General features: G+C 37.8%; 1 protein-coding gene across 2 annotated transcripts; it reads left to right on the top strand.

The window, feature by feature from the left end:
* The first annotated feature begins 9,975 nt into the window (after positions 1-9,975).
* Positions 9,976-23,476, top strand: PRPS2 (phosphoribosyl pyrophosphate synthetase 2). Of its 2 annotated transcripts, XM_009278526.1 has the most exons (7): positions 9,976-10,156; positions 12,783-12,803; positions 16,327-16,425; positions 17,512-17,636; positions 20,364-20,537; positions 22,077-22,236; positions 23,195-23,476. In XM_009278526.1, exons 1-7 carry the CDS (start codon positions 10,052-10,054, stop codon positions 23,285-23,287), a joined length of 777 nt encoding a protein of 258 aa, XP_009276801.1. In that variant the 5' UTR covers positions 9,976-10,051; the 3' UTR covers positions 23,288-23,476. The 2 variants fall into 2 exon arrangements, with proteins under 2 accessions (XP_009276801.1, XP_019327408.1); XM_019471863.1 differs by lacking the exon at positions 12,783-12,803 and having other exon boundaries at positions 23,195-23,287.
* The last annotated feature ends 1,679 nt before the right edge of the window (positions 23,477-25,155 follow it).

Genomic DNA, 25,155 nt, shown 5'->3' on the forward strand with positions numbered 1-25,155 from the left:
CCGCCAGGTGCGGGAGCAGCCGCAGAGGTATGGCGTGGCTAGGTGTGTCCTGCCTGTCCCCCAGCGCCCGTTCCCGGCTGGCCCGCCTGCCCTCCCTGCCTCCCGCCGCCGGCGGAAGGGGCCTGCGGAGCACAAGCACTGCACCGGCGCTGCCCCGGCTCGCTTGGGCTGACCCAGCTCGGGAGCGCTCCCGTCGGCAGCTCCTGCGCCGGAGGAGAGGTGGCACGGCCCCTGACCAGGTGAAGAGCATCCTCCTGTGGGGCGAGGATGGTATTTGCAACGGGCAGCCTGTCTGCAACGTGAGGTTCATCCCGCTGTTCACAGATCGTTAATTAAACGGTTGATCAGCTTTATCTCCGTCGAGATAAAGTCATCCTGATTTTATGAATTACAGCGTATTACGCAGTTTCATAAGTAGGTCTGTACGTGAGTGGATATAAGAACAGGATGGTGATGATGGATTAGACGCTTGAAAAAGAGCCTGGGTCAAATCACACTTCAGGATTTGTTGCGACTGGTCTTTATTTTGCGTCAGCAGCCAGTTGTGTGTGTGTGGCGGACCAGTTACAGCTCACGTATGGCTCCCCTCCTTAGTCCAAGACTGTTGGTCCTGCGTAAGGATAATACAGTTGCTACGATGGCCTTGGCTTATTACCGAAAGCGCAGGCGTATGAGGTTCCTGGCCGGCCAAATGCAGAAAGCGACTCTGATAGCAGTGCGAAAAATCCTGCGTCAAACCATGAGGACAGCTTGCTCACCGACTCTGAGAATGCACTTGCCAGTGCTTTTTCTACCAATATTGCCTCAGTTTACTAGTTTGTCATCTTAGCTTTCTGACCCACCTATTTTATTTACTCATTTTTAATGAAGAATTTTAAGTTGAGGTGACAGCTGTACGTTCATCCCGTGAGCTGGTAAGACTGTGCAACTGCTCTTCTGTATAGGCTTACGAGACTAGGCTGCCAGTCTAGTCTCTGAAACACAGAGACTAGACTCTCTGAAAACATTCTGAAACACAAGTTCCTAGCTGTAAGTAGCTGGCCAGTCTCTGAGGTTATCGTATGTTTATTTTTATCTGTTCTTGTTCTGAATCTCCTGCACAAGCGTGTTTTCATTGCTTCCTTGGAGAGATTAACATGGTATATTCTAAAATGGCTCTCACAAAGCTTGTCCTTCTATTCTGGCTACGTTTTTGCATTCTCAGGTTAATTGCTTTTGTTCTAGTTATGCTCACTGGCACTACTATAAACCCTCTTCCATTGGTGTTTATGCAACCTAATGTTTGCACACTCCAACTCTTCTATTCATTCCTGATTAAATGAAGGTTTAAATCTTCTCTCAAGTCTTTCCAGCCCCATACTCACTTTATTGCTCTTTGATCTCTATTCTGCATGATAAAACTTAATTTGTGTATTTGGTTGCATGACTTTCTTGCTAACTTACGTCTAAGGGTTTATTAATGTTTTTTAATGTTTCTCCAGAGACACTTATCTTTAGTTCTGCTGTTCGGTATGTTTTAAGCAGAAATTAATTGATTTAGATTTCATGCGAGGTAGAAAATTACCTCCAAAGTTTGCACATTTATTTTATGAGGTAAGCTAATTAAATTCTAGGCTTCAGGATACAATAATCTCTAGTCTGTCATGCCACCTATTTTTCCAGGTGTGCAGTATTGGCCTATGCCATTAAACAAGTAGGTAGTGGTGACTGCAGCATGTCAGTGGTTTGGCTAATCTAGTAGTACCAGTTTATTTTCTTAGGCAAGTGTGGTATAGATATGAGGAATGTATCTAATCTAAACATTATTTCTGGCTGCTTCTGTTGCAACACTGCGAGGCTGACACTGTCTTTTCTTTCTTTCTTCTTTTTTCCTGAACCTAAAATGCGTTAACACTTTAAATCCTTAAGTGTTTGTTTTTGTTTTCTTTTTTTACAACTTCATACTTTTGAGATTCTAAAATAAAGTTCTTGTTTCCCCTTCAGCAAGTACAGTTGTACCCACTATATAATGTTTTAAGTGGGTAATCTTTTCAATATCCTTAGCAACTTATTTCAGGATGTTGGCCTTCCAGTTTTGTAGACTGATGTTCTTAATAAAAAAATCAGCAATAGTAATAAGAGAATTCCTCAACAATGTATTTGAAATTAAACTACAGCTAAAGTTGATGAGATACTTATGCTGCGCTGGTCCTTTCCTGAGGCGTCTGGATTTTCAGTCTGTCTGTATAGCAAAGTTTCTTCGTGTGTGTGTATAAGCAAAAATTTATTTCTTCCTATATAAAGACAATCCAGCACAGTCTCTTTTTTTCTTATTTTTGCTGCATTTTAAAATTTATAAACAAGCGTATTGGCATTATGAAATACATTTGCAGTATTGCAGAATACTAGAATGTGATAGTTAAAATGCTCAAAACCTTAAACCTTCCCGATGGCACTCAGGCAAACCCCTGTGCAAACAGATAAGCCTGGGCCTGAGGGTCAACAAACTCTTGCTTTGTCAGATCTGTTAAGTTAGCAAGTTGCAGAAAAGATTCACCTTTTGTTAAAAACTCTGTTTTGCTGTTTGCTGCTTTCTCTTAAATGTAAATTATGTGTAAATTGATAAACGTGTGCAGCCCCAAGCTTAAATCCTTGTCAAAGGGTCCTAGCTGGAACCCTTTACTTGAGAACTGCAGTTAGTCTGGCTTGCAGAATAGAGTGGAGGGAAGAGTCATTAAATATTTTGCGTTATATTTCAACTCAGACAGAGTTTAGGTCTTTAGATAGGTCTCATTCCCAATCCTTAGCAGATGTAAGTGGGTTTGAGGAACTAAAGCTGTACCCTGAGGTCAGCCAGGGATAGGACCACCACTGACAAGCACTGTGGCTAGATGGGCAGATACATTCCCAACTCCATTTCCAAATGGGGAAGGCTTCTCTTTTTTTCATTTATACTGAGACTAGCGTATCTAGCAATATCCCAGTTCCCTTCTGATTTAGGCATTCAGTATTCTCGCAGGTCTGAGAAATGTAATGTCTGTGCTAGAGGAAGTGAGGGAGATTGCTGATAGGCTCAACCACCACCCTGGTTTTTTACTCCTTCCATCTAAACTGTATGGAAATGTTTTTCTTCAGCTGACTACTAAAGTCAAGCAATCCTAACTAAAGCAGCGAGAAAGCTCCTCAATAATACCTGGTTGTGGAAGATAACTCTATTTAGTATTCAAAGCTTGCGTGTCAATTAAGTGCCAGTCACAGTGTCATGGTAGGAGCTTGGGTGGCACCACCTTCTCACTTATCTGGTAAAATGTTAGGGCTGCAGTGAGGGCTCAGTCAGTTTATCTTCTTCAAACCCCACAAGCAACCATCATCAGCAGAGTTTGGCAGGCTGGAGGAAGAGGAAATGGATGGAAGTCCTTAAACAGGCATGGCTGTTGTAGGCTCAGCATTGTGAAACTCTGTTTGACAAACATGTAACAGAAGCCTACAGATACTAAACTCTCTGAAGTTTTTCACAAAACTGTCTCCAAATACACTGAGATGGCATTTAATTATAGTTGATACACAATTAAATCCTAGTGCAGGTATTTTTGGTGAGTCAGCTGATAAAAAAATTATCATTGAATGTACATCACTTCTTAAATAAATATATTTTCTTACAATATATGGTATGTTTGCTTCTCTAAAGCCTATTTATTTTAACTCTGTCCTTGAAACACTAGTTATTCTCAAAACGGAGAAACTGGAGTCATAGATGACATCCTCTTACACACATCTCTCCCAGTGGAAGTTAGTGCTCCCACCCATTCCTGTGAGCTTCCTTGCTTCTTCCTGTCAGATTCATTGGCTGAAGTGAGTCTTCTTGCAGATCTTCTCAACAGATCCATGAGGAAGGGAATTGAAGTTCTGCCTGCCACATGTGAATTTGGAGGCTGCCTACCTGCAGCCTTATTTAGCTGCTGAAGCTGGCTTGTTTCAGAAACATCGACTTAAGTGTATGCCGTTCAGCTTTTACAGAGGAAAATATGGGTTGAGTACAAAGGGACATTGTCTGCTGTATGGGAAAAACTGTGGTGTTGATATGAGGGCCATTTGTTTGTAAGTAAATAAATAAAACTGGTATCTTGGACTGAAATTTAATCTTGGAAGAGAAAAAAATAGCTGATGTTTCCTTGGAGAATTCTTACAAGGATGGACGTGAGTCTCTATTTCACACAGAGTAGGGTAATGAAGACAGTTTGTTCTATGAAGTAAATAACTGAAAAAAATCAGGAACAAACCCAGAAACTTTGATATCAGTGCTATATATCAGGGATGCACAATTCAGCAGCGGGCTGTAACACTTCCCTCCCATTCAGCATCCTCCAACTCTTCTACTGCAGTTGTCTCGGATGAGACATGACCTTGCTACGTCTCCTGTACCCTAGTTCCTTTGGGTTCAGCTGCTGCGGGGTCCATGAGCTGCATCACCCTCACTGGAGTAGATGGTTATGGGATTTGCAGGCCCCTAATTGCGGAGTAAGCAAGCTCAGGTGATAAGCTGGTGTTAAATCAGCTGAAGGCGGTAGGGTTTACGGACATGCTGGGATGTGAAGTGTCTCTTCATACTGCCCAGCCGCTGAGCGAGTGATTTGCAACCGGGGTTGTTGTGCTCTGCCTGCGGCAGCGGAGGCAGCTGTTTCCCTCGCTCGCTGCTCGCTTACACTGTCATGAGCAAGGGGAGGCTGGAGAAACAGATTTTACCAGCTTAGTTGAATAAGATAACAGTTGTTTCCGGATTGCACTTTGTGTGTGTTTTATTTATATACGGAATTGAAGATGCAGCAAATATGGCCATTTATCACGTTGTTTGTTGCTCTGAATCAGGAAAGGCCCAAAAATGCTTCAAAGCTTTTGGTTTGAGACTTTGGTTTTTGAGACTTTGTTGACCTTGCTGTATGCTGTGCACTTTTTATCATTAAGTAGATGCTAAATGCTTGGAAATTTAAAAACAAAAAACAACCTGTGTGAATAATGGCTGACGATCCCACATGTCCTTAGCTGCAGAGTTTGGTACTCAGCATTTGAAGACTCTCTGCACATGGTCAGGCTTGTTATACCTTTGTTTCCAAATTTCTGAGGGTTCCTTTTGGGCTGCACGTGGCTCAACCCAGAGCTGCTCAAGTAAAGGTGGTTTTCCTCTTGCGGTGGCAGGCTGTGTGCCAGAGTGGAGGGTAAGAAGATATTTCCCGTCTTGTGGTGCTTACCATGCCAGTGTCCACCATTAGGACAGTTGTCAATGAAGATCTAGTTGGGGGTTGGTCTTGGAGCTGTTAATCAAAGTGGAAGAGCCTAGACTTGAGGGGAGACCATGGGTGCCGGGAGATATGGGATACCTGTATAGACTTAAAACCAACTCTGGCATTTTTATTGTTTCTTTGTTGCTTTGGGCTTTGCTGGTACCCACTTTGTTACGTAACATCACGGCAGTCGAAATATTTGCCCAGTAAGTTGGAGGTCTTGCATTAAAAGACTTTACTCTGCAAAATGCGTTCCCAAAGGTAAGAGGTCAAACACACCCCTCTGCTTAGTGCTTTCCATTGGCTGGGTTTCAATGAATTGCAAATTCAGCATGCGGATTTTTTTGATCACTTTTGAGATATCGATTCTTTTTGCACACTGTATGAGGACTCTAGACCTTAAATTTTGGCCTCTTTGGTTATTAAAAGTGCCTGAAGTACACATCTACTTTATTGGCACCTACATTGCTTGAGAAATCTTACTGTTTGTAAGCATGGCTAGAAACTTAATCTGTTGTAAGTATTTAAAAAGGTACATAGAGCCCTTTTAAGTGCATGATTTGAACAGGATCCTAGTTATGGATTTACATTATTTACCATTTTAGTCTGGCTCTGCATACTTATTCCCCTGCTTCCCCACAACTGTTTGTTTTAGTTAGGATGTACAAATTTAAAATTCCTATCGCTGTAAGTTCTGTTGGGAGCGTACTATAAATCTAGCTCAGAAGGAGCTCAGCCTGCTGTTACTCCTGATTTTGAATTTTGCTTAATGGACAGCCATTGAAATATGTTTGTAATGTAAGTGGGTTTTGAGTCTTGCCCTTAATTTATGGTAATTAGTCTACCCAAGTTTCTACTTACTAAATTGAACTCAAATCAGCCTTTGCAAGATGAAGGCAGATACCGACACTCAAACTTGTTTTTCATCATATCCTGTCTTATGTGTATCTTCCCAGCTAGAGCCTTGTGCTTGTGGATTCCAAGCAACTGGCTCAAATACAGTTATGTGGGCTATTAATTTCTATAATTTTTACTTTAAAACACAATTGTGTGGCGTCAGGGCTTTTAATGTACAGGTTCTGTTGACTCTTCTTGAATGAGAAGTTTATTTAAACTGAGTGTTACCAAATAGCTGAATTTGATTAAATTGCATAAAACAAACAGAGCTTGTAATCTTGAGGCAAGAGCTTGTTCTTGTGTCCTTACTCTGTGTCCTCACTCTATGAAATTGTTTAAATAACCCCCCAAACAGTTAATTACGTCATGATATAGATGGTCTAAGTGGAGTTTAGTAGTAATGTTAATAACTGTCACAAAGTTTGGCTGCTGTTAGCTTAGTGTTCTTTAATAGATATTTGAGGTACAATACTTCAGATATCTGATTCTATATTTTATAATCTCTTATTGTTTGCCTGTTTATAGCTCAATGTGTAAAAAAAAAAAAAAAAAAAAAAAAAAAAAAAAAAAAAAAAAAAAAAAAAAAAAAAAAAAAAAAAAAAAAAAAAGGGGGGGGTGGGGTGGGCAGGCAACCCCCCCCACCCCCCAAAGCAGACAAACTCAAACCACCAGCCTCCCAAAAAAATCAACAGCCCCCCCCATGTGGTTAGTACAGGCTATGTCTGATGGAATACTTGCAACACAATGACTAGTTATCTTTTACTGTGTGGCTCAATGAAGGTAAAGTAGACAGCTGTGTGTCTGTTGGTTGAGTCTACACAACACCTCGCCATACCAATCTTTGAGAAAGTAGACAATAAGAGATACTGATCTGTTGCACAGCTGTCTCCAGTTGTTTGGGAGAAGATCTTTGTGCAATAATTACATTACGCTATTCTCTGGCACCTTTAACTGGGTTACTCCTGAGTGCTATGCAAGTATTAATTTCGGCTTGATTTATGTTAGTCTGCACATAACTTCTGTGTCCACTGGAAAAGGTATTTCTATATACATACACACATACATTCACATTTCTATGTGCCAAATAAGTATGTCATTCTGGCCTGAAAAGCATAACCAAAAATTTTTCAAATGCACCAAGAGAGAAAGTAGTACCATTTTCATTTTCTAAGTTGTTTACAAGATGAAAAAGTTATTGATAGCCCAAGGTCATTGAAAAGATACTAGTTAATGGCAATGGAAGAAGCATCACTTCAGGTCCATTGTATTAACCAGATCTATATTTATCTCAAAGTATATCCCCTGACCTTCTGAAACCTGTCATTCCGTAGCAGTGTGCTTAGAAATGACTTATTTAAAGGAGCAAAACAACTCCGAGTGTTACAATTGGGTGTTTGTATATATAATGAACACTAAGATCATATATTTTTGTCATTCAGCAAAGTTTTTTCCTATTACATAATGTGTCTATAAAACTAGTGGTTACTTCCCCCCCCCCCCAGGTACTAAAATCTTATTCTGCCCTCCTTTGTCACTCCAGTAACGTTCTTCCCTGAAAATTGACGGTGTTTTCTTCTTAGTCTTTTTTCTACTTTCTTCTCCTTTGTAATGGCTCCTAGGTTAATTTCCAGTTCCGGAGTGGAACTTCACAGTCTCGGGTTGAAAGAGGTGCCATAGAGCTTTTGCATATGGTGGTGCTCTTCTTTGGACCTATTCCAAAGGTGTGGTATGTGATGACGCTTGTTATTAAGCAGGTCTGTGTAAGTGCCGAGTCAAGTGGCGATTATCATTTTTCAGAGCCCTCATAATAATAGCCATGAATCTATAACGATGATTGAGGCTGCGTCCATAAGCTAGTGGGTAGATGCTCTTCTCAGAGCTGGATTTGTGTGTTCAGAAGCAATGACAGGTTTCTCTATTTATTTATTTATTTGGTTTTTGTTTATTCTTCTGGGAAGTGGAACTCTGATATTCTAACACCAGAACTGGTTTTGGTAGGGCTTCTAATTAAGCCTGACCAGTTCTTCCAATTACGGAATATGCTTAGTGTCTTGCTGAACTTAAGTTATGTTGACCAAAACTTTTTCAGTTTCAAAAAGGAAAACAAACTAAGAAAATATTTTGATCAAAACAGTTTTCTCTTAACAGCCCTATTCCATTGATCAAAAACTTGGACAGGGAAGTAACAGTTTTATGACCAAAAATTGTGTCTTTGTGCCACGATGAAAGCCGCTAAAAGGTTTCCTGGATTAACACCGACATACATGCAGATGACAGTGTCTCTGACCACCTCTGTCCTTCCAGAGATCCTGGTGTTTGCCAGATGGTTTGCTTGCTTTTGGCCTTAAGAAATCCTACTAGTAGCATTCCTAGGCAAAAAATGCATTCAATTAAGGAGAAAAATTAAAACAGGATCTTTTTATAGCTTGTTTGGGGCTGCACAGGAGTTGAATAGGGGAGCTGAGAGCATGAACTCAGCTATCTTGATGGTAATAAATCACGTTTGCATATCATTAAGATGTTTTTAAGCAGTAAATTCCTTTCTGTGTTTTGTAGCTACAGAAAGCTAATGAGTGTTATACAGCACCCTGAAAGCTGATAAACAAAAGTTGTTCAGATTGTGTTTGTCTAGAACAAGCCTCAGTGTTGAAGGACCCATCAGATAAATTATTCTGCCCACATCTGGGCCATTTGGAAGGTTTCCAGCTAGAAGCTTTTGCTTATTTGTGCCTTGGGTAAAGATGCAACCTTTTAAATTAGGGCCCAAGATGTTTTATCGTTTAATAATTAAGACTAACTTAGTAGAGCATGGGTTTGAAAGGTCTGATCGCTTCATTGTTTAGGAAGTCTGTATGTTTCTTGTATGTTTGCATGGATTCAGGGGAAAATGAAGGTTAGTCTGATGGTTTTATGTGTATGTTTTGGAGTAACAGGTGTGAAAAGTTAGTGTGGTTCAACAGTAGATTTCTCTTGCTAGAATTGAAAAAGAATCCACATTCAACTGATTTGTTTTACTTGTCTATTTATAAGCTCTATTTAAAAGCTCTATTTAATTTTTGAATTCTGTGGTGTGAGCAGTGATCAGTTCCAGAATTTGCCTTGAAATCTGTGGAAGAATAAAATAACTCTTAGATACTATCATAAGGAACCAAAGTATGTAAGCACAGTTAGAGCAAATAGAACAACTGACACAACGTGAGAGTTGTTGAGTCATGGTGAGCTGTTCTTTTTTAAAAAAATACTTTACTTGGACATCATGGTGTAAATTTTATCCAGACTTCTGTTTGTGGGGTGTGGTTTGATACTTCTATCTTCTAAAATGCAGTAGTTTCTCAAATTTAGTAACATCTTAATTATCGTAAAAAAAATAATTGATCTTTTTAAGGAGGTATTTTGATGCAGGTAGTATTTAACGCTCTAAAGTTGGCTCTGTTGTTTCTGTACTTATCTAGGTTATTCTTTAAATGTTCATCTCCTTGGGAGATGGCAAGGATACAAAATACAGACTAAACAAAAAAAAGCAGTATCAAATTTAATAACAGTGTGAGCTGCGTCAGTGCTCTAGCCATAACTACATATTGGTCGGTGCTGACCTTACGAAGACCATATTTAGGCTGAAGTAAATTTTAGACTGGCTTATATTTCAACAGACTCTATCAAGGGGATGGTTATCCAAATTGCTGTAAAAAAAAAAAAATCTTACCCTAAATGGGGATAAACCTATGAAAGTTTGTTAAAACAAAACTGTTTCTTCTATTCTTTAATAATGCTTTTCCAGTAATTCAAGTGTTTAAATGGTCATCTCCTGCTCTTTCAGTGTAGAGATTGGTGAAAGTGTGAGAGGAGAAGATGTGTATATCATCCAGAGTGGCTGTGGAGAAATAAATGACAACTTAATGGAACTGCTCATCATGATCAATGCTTGCAAGATTGCATCATCCTCCAGAGTGACTGCTGTAATTCCATGTTTTCCATATGCCAGGCAAGATAAGAAAGACAAGGTAGGTAAGAACTGTGTAACTTTGGAAGACTTTTTTTCAGCTTGTTCACTTGAAATTCTTGGAGATGAAACATATCTTTCAAATCACTTAAATGTTTATGAAAATTTGCTTTTTTTCATCCTGTTTTGGTAAAATGTTCAATTTTATCATCTATAGGTGAGTGAAGTGAGACAAATTATTTTTTGTTTGTGTTTTGATAATTGACATGCCTTCAGTTTGAAAAAGTAGGTACATCCTATGTGTGTGGTACACTGCGGAGTAGTCTGCTAGCAAACCTCACCTTATGGGACTGTTTCCTGCTTTTTCTAGCTTTTTTTTTACCCCTATATATGAAGAGAGAACATTTTTTTAAACATTTTAATTGCATGGGATTAAATCCTAAATTTGAAGTGCTGTAACCATTATGTAGGTGGATTTTACCCTATATGGTTAAACAGCCAAATAGAAGGAACTGATTAAATCTGCAATGCATAACAGTGGTTAATAAAAATGTTATTTTATGCTGCAAGGTAGATTTAAAAAAAAAAAAAGGTTTTTATGTCTGGAATAATTTTTTTTTTTTATGGATGATGCAGACCAAAAACTATGGAAACCCCATAAATACTCTTCTGATCTTAGTGCTCTTTTCCTGAATTTGGTCTGCTGTAACTGATGAATGTACCAGTTCAGCCAAGTTGATAATACGGTAACAAACTCTCTGTGGCAAGTGAGTTTGACTTTAAAAAAAATACAGAAAGAAACTTTCCTATCTCTACTATATATACATAAAACCTCTAATATGTTATGTGAATGTTACTTTTACCTCGAGACATTTGAAAAGAACTAACAAGAATAAATGTGAATTTTAAGATTGGATTGCAATGGTTGTCTTTTTGGAAAATTGCCCCTCTTCAATACTTCCCATAAATGGACTGCCCCCTCCCTTTCACTTTGGGCATCAAGCAAACGATCCTGAAAGCCTTCTGTTGTTCTTTACATTCTTTTATATAAAACATAACAGGACTGAGAAGTAATGCAGAAGCTAAAAATAATAGCAGATATTACCTGTGATGTCTGAGAGCAAAACTAAATACAGAAAAGTTGTTTACTAGTATACTCGTTCTTTAAGTGCAGGCTCTCTTAACACCATACTAATGTTATCAAGACCCACTTGTTATACTTCCAAAAACGGAATTCAGGAGTTAGATAGTAGCACCCTATTCTTTGCCTACATCTTTTGGAACTTCATTTTTGCTGTGTTTTGTATTGAATAATGCTCTCCCTCGATCAGAAGAGCTGAAATACTTCTTTTTATCAAAAGAGCTTGAAAGGGAACTGCTAAACACTTTGTTGAAAGGGAGGGAAAGCATCTCATTATGTTTTGATTCCCAAATTCATATTGGAACATTCTGCTGGACCATCCTGAATGTTCTTGGTGTGGGAAAAGAATGAGTATGTCCCAAGTTTTCTATGCATCTAGGTTATGCCTTGTTAAGGGTACCCAAAATCTGTGTGGCAGACTTCAAGAGACACTTAAAACCCACAGTGTGGTGGCCCAGCACACCACCCAGGAGCATTTTGTCTTTTGGAAATGCCATCTGAAGATGGATAGCCTAGGAAAGTGAGATAGCCTAGGAAAGTGATTTTGATTAGCAGATTTTGAGCGTTGTTCCAGACTGTTCTCTGGGTGTCACCGAGTTCCTCTGCAATTCTAGGCAAGCCATTTCTTTTTTTCTTTTTTTTTAACCTCTGTTTTGCAATTGAGAAAATGTTTGCCATCTTTGGAAATTAACCTTGGTAGTTGACCTCTGTGTTGCAAAATAAGCTATAATATAGCTGTCAACGTTGGGCAGCTTATTGACAGGGAGATCTTTCCTCCCGCTGTTGGATTGCATCACATCACTTGGTCTTTGACCCATGTTGAGTGCGCAAGCATTGTATGCTGCCTGAAGTGTCAGTAAAGTGCCAGCCATTTTCTTCCTGTGGTTACACACAGATTTTCTTCTCTCTGGTGAAAAGATATTGCTGTAGTTTGCTTGACTATGAACTGAAGCAGTATAATCTTCACTAGCTGGATGCTGTTTTCTGGTTTGAATTTAAGTTGTTGACTTTAATCGATAAAGAACTAAATAGACTGAGTCCTTGCTGCTTGAAATAACCCTATATTCTTCATGCCTCTGTTGCGGTTGTGATCGCTGAGAACAGTGAAAGTGCTCTTGATTGATTTATTTAAGGAAAGCGTCTTGCAGTAAAAAGTCATATTCTGAACAAGGCCTGTGTAATCTACTCTGGAAATTTTAGCATTAAACCTGGACTAGCTTTACATGAGAAACAGAGGTTTAAAAAAAAAAAAGCTTGCTGAGAATCGTAGAAAAGTTGTTAAATTAATTTAGACGCAATCAAGTGCTGCTATAAACTAGAATACTTCCGATACACAAGCTAGCTAATTTAAAATTAGCTCAGGTGTATCTGTGCTTTGGCCATAGTTGCATTTACGCATCCTCCAATTATGCTAACCTTCCAAGCTGTGGGCAGGACACATTTTATGTAGGGTGCTGCAGAGATGCCTTTGAGATAAGTTAGAAGTAGAGTGACAGGTGAGTTTGGTGTTCTACAGCTCATGTAACTTTGTTTTTTTGATTTGTAGAAGGGGTCCATGGAGCGTTGGGTAGGTATCCTTTTTTTTTTTTAAAAAATCTAACACTATGCATTTCCATTAATATGGCCTTAAAGGGTGAAACTTACTGGGTTACATTATGTATAACTAGGAACATTTTCAGTTTCACTTCTTGATTTCAGTTGTGTTTCACCTAGGCCATGACAGTAATCCTGTGGAATAATTTGCTACTAGAAAACTCCTAGCTTCTAGTTAAAAATTTATCTGGACATTCAAGATAATGGCTGTCAACTTCTGAAGCTTCAAAGCGTATCTCATTTTTGAAACAGTAAATTTGGATAATACATTAGTGAACATTCAGTATCCATACACTTCACAACTGGCTTTCTTGGAAGTGAAAGTTCCAGTTATAAATCTTTGGGGTTTCTTGGATTTTATTTTTTTTGTTCAGTATGCATGTGATGCATTTTGAGCAAGACAATGTAATAAGATGCTTAAAGGCAATAGAGCTTTAATCTTGATGGACAGCTTTTACTTTCAGCTGTGTGTCCTTTGAATAGTTACTCTTGTGAGGTTGTTTATATTAGCTTTGTGGATTCCCCCCCGCCCCTGGTAATTTGAAGAATTGTAAATAAATTTGTAATGCATCACAAAGGAAGAAATAATTTCTATAACTTGTTATACATAAGTGGGGAATTTGCTTAGGAACTAAAAACTCAGTGGTTTTTTTTACAATTTAGTTTATGTACATAATATAATGTTGTGTTTCACACTAGTAATTCTGAAACTAATCTCAAATTGTGTCAAAGAATGGAACAATGAATACTGTGAATCTCTTTGTGTTCTTGCCTCTCTGATCAGAAGCAAACCTTACAAACTCCAAGCTAAAGAAAATCTTGAGTTCTCATCTACGTTTGTCATCCAAGTTTCTGAATAATGAGGCCAGGTTATCTGAGGTTCCCATGAATATACTTCCTTTGATTTTAAAATAATCTTCAATTTGGATCATATTGTAGCATAAAAGTTATTTTCTATGCAAGCAATCAAATCTTAAATCCTTTTGAACACGTCATGTGTGTTTTCTTTTAATGCACAATTTTGTGTAAAGGAAACTGTCAGATAGCTGCAAACTTCATTTGTCTTAATCTCGTATTAGCCCATTCTTGAGAAACAGGTATTGGTGTCTGGCTATCTTTCCTTCCAAGACCCTCTGTCCACCAACATGTAGGCAATCTGTGATGTGTGCATGTCTGCTAAAACAAGTTACCTAGTGGTAAAATCTTCAAGTTCTTTCTGGGAAGGCAGCCTGCAAGGCCAGCAGCTGAAAGAAGTACCAACTGGTAACGTATACATTAGTATTTGATGCAGGAAAGTATTTTGGGTTTTTTTGTGATGGTGATACTCACGATATTGATACATGAGACAAGCTAGGTGGTATTCACATTGAACAGAAATGGAAAAAAAATAAAAGCAAAATTCAGTGTGCCGGATGGAGTGGAAATGGCAAACCACATTCTGGGAAGAACGTAATTTCCCTTTAGCAGTTAGCCTGAACTACTTACTTGTTTGTACCAGAGGGGGGTGGTCCTGGTTTGCCATCTTCTTTTCCCTTCTCTTCCATTTGAGCTGCCTCATCTGGCTGCTGTGGGTTCAGACAAGTCCGGGTGTGCAGCACAAGGGAAGTGGTGGCAGTGTGTAGCCTGGGAAGAAGGGATGGGACAAGCAGGGGAGCAAACCTCTGGTTTCAGCATCACCTGTTAGTCCAGCTTAGCTGTAGCATCAAACCAGATCTTTGCAAAGAGCTGATAAGAGAACATTGTGGTAGAGTCAAAAGAGTAGAAACTAAATCTTTATTAGTTGTTGCCAGAGATTTGAGAATATTTTGAAGCCCAGCTTAAAAATGTCAGTTTGTACTACTAAGGTGAGCTGAAGTGATCAGGAATTTGAATAGCATGAACCAAAAGTTCACTACTAATAAAAGAAATATCTAGAAAGCTTTGGCTGACTTGGACCTTACAGAACTGAACCTAAATGAGGAGCAGCATAGTCCTCAGCAACTGGAAGATCATCCGTGCTGAAGCGTTAGTGATAGCAAACTCTCATGGAAGCTGTATGCGTCTGAATTGCAGAGATCTAGGGAAGTGCTAGCTGTTGCATATATCTTCTGTGTATCTTACACACACCAAATGGTGGTGAAGTTCTGTGAAACACAAAAACCAAACGGGATAGTTTTCAAAACGAAGAATTTCTGTAATGATGATGATAAACTTGATCCAGCCATAAGAAAGACTACAATATCTCAGTTTCTTTTCTGGAAGTATGTTGGCAATCTGCAGGTTAAAACAGAGAAATGCCGAGTTTCCACCTAAATTGGCAAAAGTTTTGAGGAAAATACTGGCTCCTTGATATGACGCAGACAGAAAAGCATCCATGTTAAATTGACAGCGGTTCAGCTTATTTTATGTTATGCCCTTGAGCATCAGCGGAAGGAGAGCAGAGATACTCTGTAATTGTGTATGTGGGGTGGAGGGAGAGGGGGTTCCTAGGAGGCTAAATGAGGCTGTTTGATAAAGAGATGTAGCAGGAGGGAATACTGTGCCAGCAAAAAACAGTCTGACAGAGAGATAGAACCTCTGAATTGCAGTTCTGCCTTCATGCTAATGTTATTTCCAGCATTAGCCTTATTTAAAGATTGGCAAAGAGAAAACAGGAGGTTTTGTTTAGTATTTCTGTTACAGAGAAAGCTGTCTAGGGCAACATAGCTTTTTTCAGAGCTTAAAACAATCTGAAAAAACTTTGGAGTTGCTAAAAAAAAAAGTGAGGTATCCTCCAGTCATGATTTTCTGTATTCTCTTTTTTGTGTTGCTGTTTGCTCTGCATCCTTGTTGCTTTTAAAAAGCTCTTGACATTGGCATTAACTTTGCTAATTAGATTTTTGCTCTTCTTTTGTTCTTTCCACTTCTCTGTTGTTTTTTTTTTTCACACCTGAATTAGTAGAAAAGAATAAATAAATAGGCCGGGGTAGAAAACGCCGGCCAACATGTATCTGTTACAAGCTTTACTGTATCATGAAGAAATGCTTGATACTACCTTTGTTTTAAAGCAGTGTTTTCAAAAGTTGGGTTCACTCTGCCTTCAATTTTCAATTTTGGCAATGCTTTTTAGAACAGGATAGTTGCTTGAGAGTTGGATGTTAATGTAGGATAGTGGCTTAGAGAAATGGAAATTGTCTGCTTTTCTGCTATAGAAAAGCTAGCTGAAAGTTTTAAACAGAAGAATTGGAAAATTATATTCCCCAATTTTATCTGCTTGCTGGTCAGTCTAATTACTACAAAGCATTATTAGGCAGACTGTGCAAGCTGATTTAGATATTCCGAAATGTTTTGCTGAGTTTCAAAACCCTAGTAGCAAGATTAGCTATTGACAGGCTAGTTTGGCTAGAGTTCTGGAGCTCTTCATATCTAGATTCCAAATATTCTGAAGGAAAAATCAATAAAAGCAGCTAATTTTCTGACTCCTTGCATCTAGTTGAAGTCTTTTTTTTAAATTTAAACACTTGTGCTTTATTCCTCAGAGTCGTGCTCCAATCTCTGCAAAACTTGTTGCCAACATGCTGTCAGTTGCAGGGGCTGACCACATCATCACCATGGACTTGCATGCTTCTCAGATCCAGGTAACTATCAGTTCTTACTAACTGTGGCTAGGGGCTCTACTGAATTAATGTGAAAGGCTAATATTAATTCTGTTTTTTCTCAGTGTTTTGAAAGGCTATGTACAGAAGTGTAATTCTCAGGGTTCAGAGAAAGTCTCACTACCTGTTTCTAATTAAATTCCCTTTTTGAAAGAGACCAGCCTTGATTTTTATGGGGTGATTTTGCAGGGACTTCGAATACTTGTGCATTGGAGTCTTCGGTGGACTTTGCCAAGTCTAGTGTAAGAGCTCCCAGAACATAAAATACACTGGTTTGGGGCAAGTTCGCTTAATCTTGGCCTGGTCAGAGATTGTAGTATTGCCCTAGATAAAGTGTTGTTGTTACAGCCAAAGGGACAATATTCTCTTAAGAGAAGGGGAGATGGAGGCTGGCAACCTTTAGCTGGCTTACTGCTGAATCCAGCAAATCACAACTCTTTCCTCAGACACAGAGCAGACATCATTTGTCATTTTCAGGTGTACCTCTTTTCAAGATACCTTGTTTTTTGTAGAAAATACCTTCCCTTCCAGTTCTGGTATTCTGTTTAATCAGAATTTCCTATTATGCTAGATGGCTGTCATGCAAATAAAAAGCAGTTTCATTTGTGGTCTAACACAGACTTCTTGTCGTTACAACTTGCACAAAAAGAAAGATTCCTTTGCTGCTGCTCAAGTAATACTAACTTGAATCTTCCCCATACTAAATACTCCTGTTCATGTCAAGCAGTTGAAATTTGTGGAAGTTGAGTATTACTGGATTTTTTGAGAGCTTTTCGCAAGCATGAATTTAGTTGAGTGCCTGAAGGTGGTGATCTTTGATTTTTATATCATTTGAGAACAGCTGTTCTTTATTTCACTACTCTTGGGTGAGATTTTTAGAGACCTTAATATTTGTCTAATTTCTGCTGCATTTGACAGTAATATCAGAGGGCAGAATTAGGCCGGTGTCAAATACTAATTGAAGTTCTACCATACATGAAAGGCAAAGGCTTGATTCTTTCCCTGTGTCTTTGTTCCAGGTAAGACATAAACGTATATTCATGAAACTCTCTTTCTCTTTTGGACTAGGGTTTCTTTGACATTCCAGTAGATAACCTGTATGCAGAACCTGCAGTGCTGCAGTGGATTAAAGAGAACATTTTGGAGTGGAGAAACTGTATCATAGTCTCACCTGATGCAGGTGGTGCAAAAAGGTACTATACAAGCCTAAAACTATGAGTTTTCCATATAGTTAGTGGTTAATGAACTAGTTTGTCTAGTTGTCTTTTTTCCTCTATGAATTGTGCAAGATACAGGGTACATCACTGATGAATCCAACTGCATTGTAAAAACAGAACAACTAGTTCTTCCAATGTTGTTCATGCTTGAAAACATCCAGGAGCTTTCTGTACTCTAAAGAAAAATCTTTTTTTCTCTCCCTGGATATGGCCTCATTAGCTGAATCCCTCCGCAGGAGGGAAGAGATTTTTCCTGCTGCTTGCTTCTTTAGTCCAGTTGCTGCACCTCTTCCTGCTTCGCTCTGGAATTGCCTAAGTTTCCCTTCTCTGTCAAAGCATATGGCCTATCCCCACTGTACCTGCTGGCATTTAGGTAAGAGCTTGCTTGAGTTGTGTTTCTTTTTTCTTTATGTTATTGCATTCCAGCTGTAAACCTATTGACCCCAAGTTGTGCACTGTGAATACTAGAAAAAGGGAGTGAAGTTTTGTTTTGAGTGCCAAAAGCTGAAAAGTTAGTTCGCTGGAGAGTTTCTTCATTCGCAGCATGCGTTACTCGTTTAGCAGACTACCTTTTGTTTATTATCTATTGAGTATAAACTAATGCAAAAGCTCAGAAGCGTGCTGGCTGGTGAGGTGATAAAGCATGCCATTGAGGCAAAATGCTTATTCTCAAGTTTTATTGGTTGTGCTGCTGCCACAAAACTGAATGGGAACAATGACAAATGAAGTAAGAATCCTTCTTACTATGTAAGCCCATAGTAACTTAAATGTTTGGAATGTAGTATGGGGAAAAATGTGAGAGACTGTCATAATTTGATTTTAATTGAAGTCCTTGGGTCTGTTGTGAGTGTTCATGTTCTAATAATTAATAGGGAAATAAGACTGATCAGAACTCCATAATTGTTCCTGTTTAGATTAATCAAGTTGAAGATGTGAAGGATATGAACTATAGAAAGCATTCTAAAATTCAGATGACTCAGTCAATTAGGAAAAATGTGAGAGACTGTCATAATTTGATTTTAATTGAAGTCCTTGGGTCTGTTGTGAGTGTTCATGTTCTAATAATTAATAGGGAAATAAGACTGATCAGAACTCCATAATTGTTCCTGTTTAGATTAATCAAGTTGAAGATGTGAAGGATATGAACTATAGAAAGCATTCTAAAATTCAGATGACTCAGTCAATTAAATTTCTTTGTTTGTTCCTATCTGGATACTGTTGTTTTCAGTTGTTTTTTGTTTGTGGTTTTTTTTTTAAACAAAATACAGCCTTTGCTTAGAATTCAAGTCAGAAGACAGCATTTTTTTCCCCTAACAAATATTAGTGTATTATCAAGTTGATCATAAGAGTTTATTTTTTTGAGGACCACTCTCACTGTATTTAACATAGATAGATAGAGTCTATCTTTGGTACCTTTCTGTTGTAATGCAACCAAGCAGTTGCTGGTGAAGTAGGGGAAGATGTTGCTTTCAATAAATTCACAGCTTCTCCTTCACCTCCAGTAATGTAATGTAATGTAAAGAATTGGCCTTTGTGTTTAAAACATGTAGACCTTCAAAATAACACTTGGGTTAATGAAAAGTTAATAGAATGTGAAGAAAGTTTGTCTTAAAATTTCAATCTGTAAGCGTTAAAGAAATTAAACAAAACAAAACATGTTCTTGCACTCATTTAAAATGTCTGAATTCTTTTTTGTTTCTTACCATTTGCTTGTTTTTTTCCCAGCTTATTAAATTTTGTGACTGAAATAAGGCTTGCAAATTCTATTGATACCTTAATGCCTCTGAGGTATTGAGACTTGCTATGGAATTACACTATTGTTCACAAAAAATGCCAAAACATTTGGTTTTTTTGTTTATCACCCAGTTGTTGAAATACAGTAACTAACAGCTCCTTCATATTTAAGTGGTAAAGAAACAAACTGTATTCTCTATTAACTGTGCATGTTAATAACCTTGTTAACAACATTCTAAACATATTCTAAAAAGACAGGCTGCAAGGTTGCACCAGCATAGAAAAAGCATAGTATTGTTTATTCCTGTGTCTTTATACCTACCAGCTCTGGTATATTAAAAAACCTGAAAAAAGCAATCAGAAGTCTGTAACAAATTGTTTGTTACAGGAGGTTTGGCCACCAAAGGTCACCCTGAATAGTTTTAAAAGGTCTTTGTCAACCAGATGTTGATTGCTAGTCAAGTACTGCTAAAAGAATTGTTAATCACTATTAATTTACTTGTTTGGTTTTTTCCCTATTAACTTGTTTGTTTTTTTCCCTTTGGTTTGGTTTCGCATTCCTGCAATGGTATTTTCAGTTAGGATGTTGAAGTGCACGCTGCTGTAGGCTTAGAATTGAGGCTACCTCTACTTTAAATTATCTAGTGTGACTAGGTATTGCATCAGCTTAATAAAAGCTTGTGAATAGCTGAAATGTTTTCAAAGCCAGGCATTTAATGACAGAAAACTGAAGTCAATTCAATAAAAAAATTGATTTCTGGAGTATAGCTTAAGACTCTCTGGTTGTGTTTATTAGCAGTGAATTAAGATTGTTTCTAACCTGTCTCATTACTTGCAAAAGTTTGTGCTGCGGTAATTTGAAACCCAGGAAACGTAGAAACTGGGCTTTATGACAAATACACATGTATGGCTCTGTTCTTTCTTTTAAAATAGTTCTCTGAATGTGGTGTATTTCTTCCTGTAACTTAGGGTTACTTCAATTGCTGACAGACTGAATGTGGAATTTGCTCTCATTCATAAGGAAAGAAAGAAGGCAAATGAAGTGGACAGAATGGTCTTGGTTGGTGACGTGAAAGACAGAGTAGCAATTCTTGTCGATGATATGGCTGACACATGTGGCACAATATGTCATGCAGCAGACAAGTAAGTAGTATTATGAACTGGCCCACTGTCTTGCTGTACTGTAACCTGCAGATAGCTGATGAACGCAGTTGCTGTCCTGTATGCTTATAACCCAGCCTGACCTCTGTAGCATGAAGTCACCCTCATCCTTGAGTCTATAAGTCACAGTCCTGTGATCAAGCTGTGTCCTTCTTTAGAACATGGAATTGAGAAAATATTTACAGAAATATGTTATCTGTATTTAGCAAGAGGACAGAATAAATAAAAAGTCATATAACTTGGAAGGGACTTGGGCCATCTAGTGCATTTTTCAGTTCATACTCCTGTGCACAGAGGAAGTTAATTGCTGTCAAAAAGGAGGCCTTTACTTCTTTTCTGTTATGAAAGAAGCACTTCTTTATTTACCTACAGTAGATTTCTATAGAGCAAATTCTAAAACATTGAAGGTTTCTGATGGTATCTGCAGCGTTCACCAAGAAAGATGGTTTTGCTTGAGTGATGCTGCCTTACATCATGTTCTTGGCATGAAGTAGTGCTTTTCATCAGTGCCAAATCTAGATGAGATGTACTTTGTGTTTAGACTTGCTCACCAAAATACTTCTTAGACCTCTTTTTATCTCAGCAACGTAGATGCATATCAGGCAGATCAACTAAGAAATGTTTTTTCAGATGCAGCAGATAAACTTGCTTAAGTACACACCCTTGGTACACACTCACCCTGTCGTAGTGCATCCTCCTTGTAGGTTGCAGCTACTAAATGTAATGCTGAGAATGACCAGAAAACTTTGATTCTGTTGAGTCATTCAAAATGAGATGATGATTCTGTGTTTTTGTCTTCTTTCCTATCTTACTGTGCTTATGCTATGATCTGATAAAATACCACTCTTCAGGGCCTCCATTTGTAAGACTAGAAAAGCAGCTAGGACATAGCTGAGCATCTGGAGGTAGAGAGGCCAGTCAAAACCAAAGTAAGAGATTCTGACCCATTCACAAAGTGTTTTACTAGTTCCTTGACTTACACTTTTTTTTTTTCTCCTGTGCTGCATCACTTCACTGTGTGCGTGGCAGCATGTCTTCCTACAGCCTTGCAGTAAGCTAGGCTTTTAATCATTAATGTTCCTTCTTCCTCAAACTCTTTCCAAGCAGAATTGTTTGAATTGCAAATGAAAATAAAGGTGGACAATAATGGAGGCACAATAGAGTTGTGAATACTGCCGTCCAACCTATTCCATTTTTGCCTGATTAAGATAGAAAACTTGTACTGGAATTCAGTTGTATGTTGTGCTGATACAGTCAAAAGTGCACATTTTAAATTCGTATCACTGCTACTGATAAGAACTTTTTTATTTAATTAGCCGTTTTGGGTTTTTTTGAGACTTACTTGTATAACCTGAAAAAGTTCAAAATTCTCTGAATTATTTTGTAGATATTTGTATTTTCCTGTAACTTCCAGGAGGCATTTGTGTGTACAATGTATTTTACAGAGATTTGTATCTGGCTTCATCTATAGCCATGTGTATAAACATGCATCACAGCATACTTTTCCTTCATGTTCTACAGGTTAGTATCTGCTGGAGCTACTAAAGTTTATGCCATTCTTACTCATGGCATCTTTTCTGGTCCTGCTATTTCTCGGATTAATAATGCATCATTTGAGGCTGTTGTGGTAACTAATACAATCCCCCAAGAAGAGAAAATGAAACACTGCCCAAAAATTCAGGTACAGCGGTGTTTTTGTGTCATCTGTTTAAACTCCGGATTTGTATTTTACTGTTCATTGATGCTAGAATTTGTGCCTTGAGAGGAAAATAATATTCTAAAATACATTGTGCAGCTTTGTTATTTGCAGAACATCCTGCTAAAACATGCCAAAGAACTGTTCTAAGGGGATTCAGGTAGTATAATAGAGTATTGCAACATACTTGGTATTTGCAACAGATTTGAGTATGTGTGACTGTGGAAGAGTGGCAAATGTAAAATTGGCTGGGGTTTTTTATCAATATTAATCATATAATATTTGTGTGTAGGAACTTAAGTTAGTTATGTTATTGTAGATGCCACAGAAACCTTGGATGACTTTTTTTCCTTTGAAAATACACTAATGAAAACACTCAAGATAACAATGACATGTTTCTTTTCAAAAACCAAACTGAAAATAGAAAGCTGACTTATGTCAGTAGCTTTTACGTGAGATTGTTCTGGGAAGTCATGTGTCCCTTTTGGAGTTTTTACTCAGTACAGAGTGGAGGAAAGCATAAAAGATTGGTTTTTTTAATGCAACTTTGAATTTTTAAAAAGCTTAACATTTATTTGGTATTTATTGAAACAAGGCAAGTGCTTTAAAAGGTATACTTCCCTTAAACTGTATTTGTGTCAAGTGGACACTGCCATCTGATGGCTAGAATATTTTCTTTTTTACAACATGCCCTATGCCAAAAGTCTTCAGCAGTATGCCTGTGCAGCAATCTTATTCAATGCTTTCTTACTCAATTTTTGAGTTTGTACTTTGTATTAATGCAGTTCTTATGTATATGTTAAGTACCTAATGTTTTAATGTTATTTTATTTCCTAGAAGAGGTAAGAGCACAATGGTAAATTAAATGTTTGTTCATGTGTTTACAAACTGTATAGTTTATTGTTCTTGGCATCCCATAAAATCTTCTTGATTTTTCTTTCAGTTTATTGACATTTCCATGATCCTGGCTGAGGCAATTCGAAGAACACACAACGGTGAATCTGTGTCTTACTTGTTCAGTCACGTCCCCTTGTAACTGCGGGAGGTTACATTGCATCTTTGCAAAGGTCCCTTCAGCTAGCACTGTTTTTTTAACAATGCATCTCAACCACAAGAAATGAGTATCTTTGTACAATTCCAGAGCTTGTATGTTTAATTATTATATTTGTCTTGTAATTACCATTTGTTCTTTGTAAATGGGCAATAAATCTCCGTCTTGCAGAAACTTTATGAATTCCCTTGAGAGTCTGGGAGTCTTGTGTGTTGCATAAGTTCTCTTTTATGTGCCTGTCCTCACTTTCTGCTAAACTGCTGCTTCAGATCCGTTTTTCTATACAGAACTACAAACTCTTCATAGAACTTAATGGGATGTATGCATGTAAGATCATTTTCTGTATTAAGCTAAATGCTGCAGGCTTGGGTATCTTGTATCTATTCATCTATCAGGCAAGCAGCTGTTGGTTTTTGTTTTGTTATGTTTGACTACCACGAATAGTATTTTGTAAGCCCTAACAGAATGTAAACTTCTTGTTAATTTTGAGGAACTGTTGACACATCCATAGTATTAACTGTTTCATACACTTCATGTTCTTTTTTCCACAAGATATATGTGGCTGCTGTTTTCTTTTATAAAGCTCTCATTACATTAAATCGTTTGCTTAACGTCTACTCTGTGCAGTTACTGTCTTCAGTTGTAAGATTGTTTCAGTATTCCTGGGATGATTCATTTCATGTGTTTAAAGATTGGTCCTTATTATTGAATCATGAGCAGTTTGGTTTAAATTTCATTTTTTTCCCCCGTAGTTTTTGACATTCCTTGATTGTGATCATATGAATCATTTCATAGCATTTTTCCTGTTAATATTGTAAAGCTTCACTATGCAAAGTCAGAACAACAAACTTAAACACACTTATATTTACACACGCTGGTCTCTACCCACATTTACTTGATTAAAAAGTATCTGAAAATACTCTTTGGTTTTTTTCAAACTGCAGAGTCAATAGAACTTCAGGTTTCTATTACAAAGTACCACAGTACTTTACTGTGTGGCCAGTGAACTATAGTAGACTAACTAGTCTCAAATACTTTAACATTAGAGAATTAAAATCATTAGGAAAACAGTTTTGCTTCTTGTATGGTTAAGTACTGGTAATGCAGTCAGTAATGGATTCTGGGGGGGGGAAAAATAGTCTAATATTGTAATTTTAGATCTTTGAATCCTTCTACGCGTTGTTTTCAGTCTTCCTGCTAGAAAGGAAGAGTTTGTGTATTAAGATAGTGTTTCTGCACCTAGGTCATGGGAAAACTCAGTTTCCTACCTGAAATTGCAGTTGTTAATTACAGGAGCATTTGCCATGCTTAAGAGATGCATTTTTACTGTGGAGCTGCATAAAAAATAGCCTTATTTCATCCTACCTTGCTTATTCTGGGATATATTTATAATGATACAATGATGTAATATAAAATGGACTTTTCCATTCCATTTAAGTCAATCTTCAGACAGACTATTCTTTTGGTTTCTCTGAGAATGAATCTATTTTGTCTTTATATGTGGGGTTTTTTCCTATATGAAAATGTTCAGAACAGAATTTCACCTGTACGGCTTTCAGCAATGAATACAGAAATGGGGTATATAAGGCATTGTGGTGATAATTCAGTTCAGCCACTAGTTCTCGGAGAGGTTCCTCATTACAGTTGAATTTTCAAAAATACTTTATAACACAATGGAAATGAATTTACATTATTCTTTTATTCAGTAAAGCAATTTTTTAAAATGTAAGCTTATTTAACCTATTGTCTTGAAAATATTACTTTGCAGTTAAGTTGTTAACCCCAAGTCTGTGGCCACATAATTATACCAAAGGTTAGACCTTACTACTATGCAAAAGGTATACTATACGTTT

Source organism: Aptenodytes forsteri, unplaced genomic scaffold, assembly GCF_000699145.1.
Source record: "Aptenodytes forsteri isolate BGI_AS27 unplaced genomic scaffold, ASM69914v1 Scaffold434, whole genome shotgun sequence".
Classification (NCBI taxonomy): domain Eukaryota; kingdom Metazoa; phylum Chordata; class Aves; order Sphenisciformes; family Spheniscidae; genus Aptenodytes; species Aptenodytes forsteri.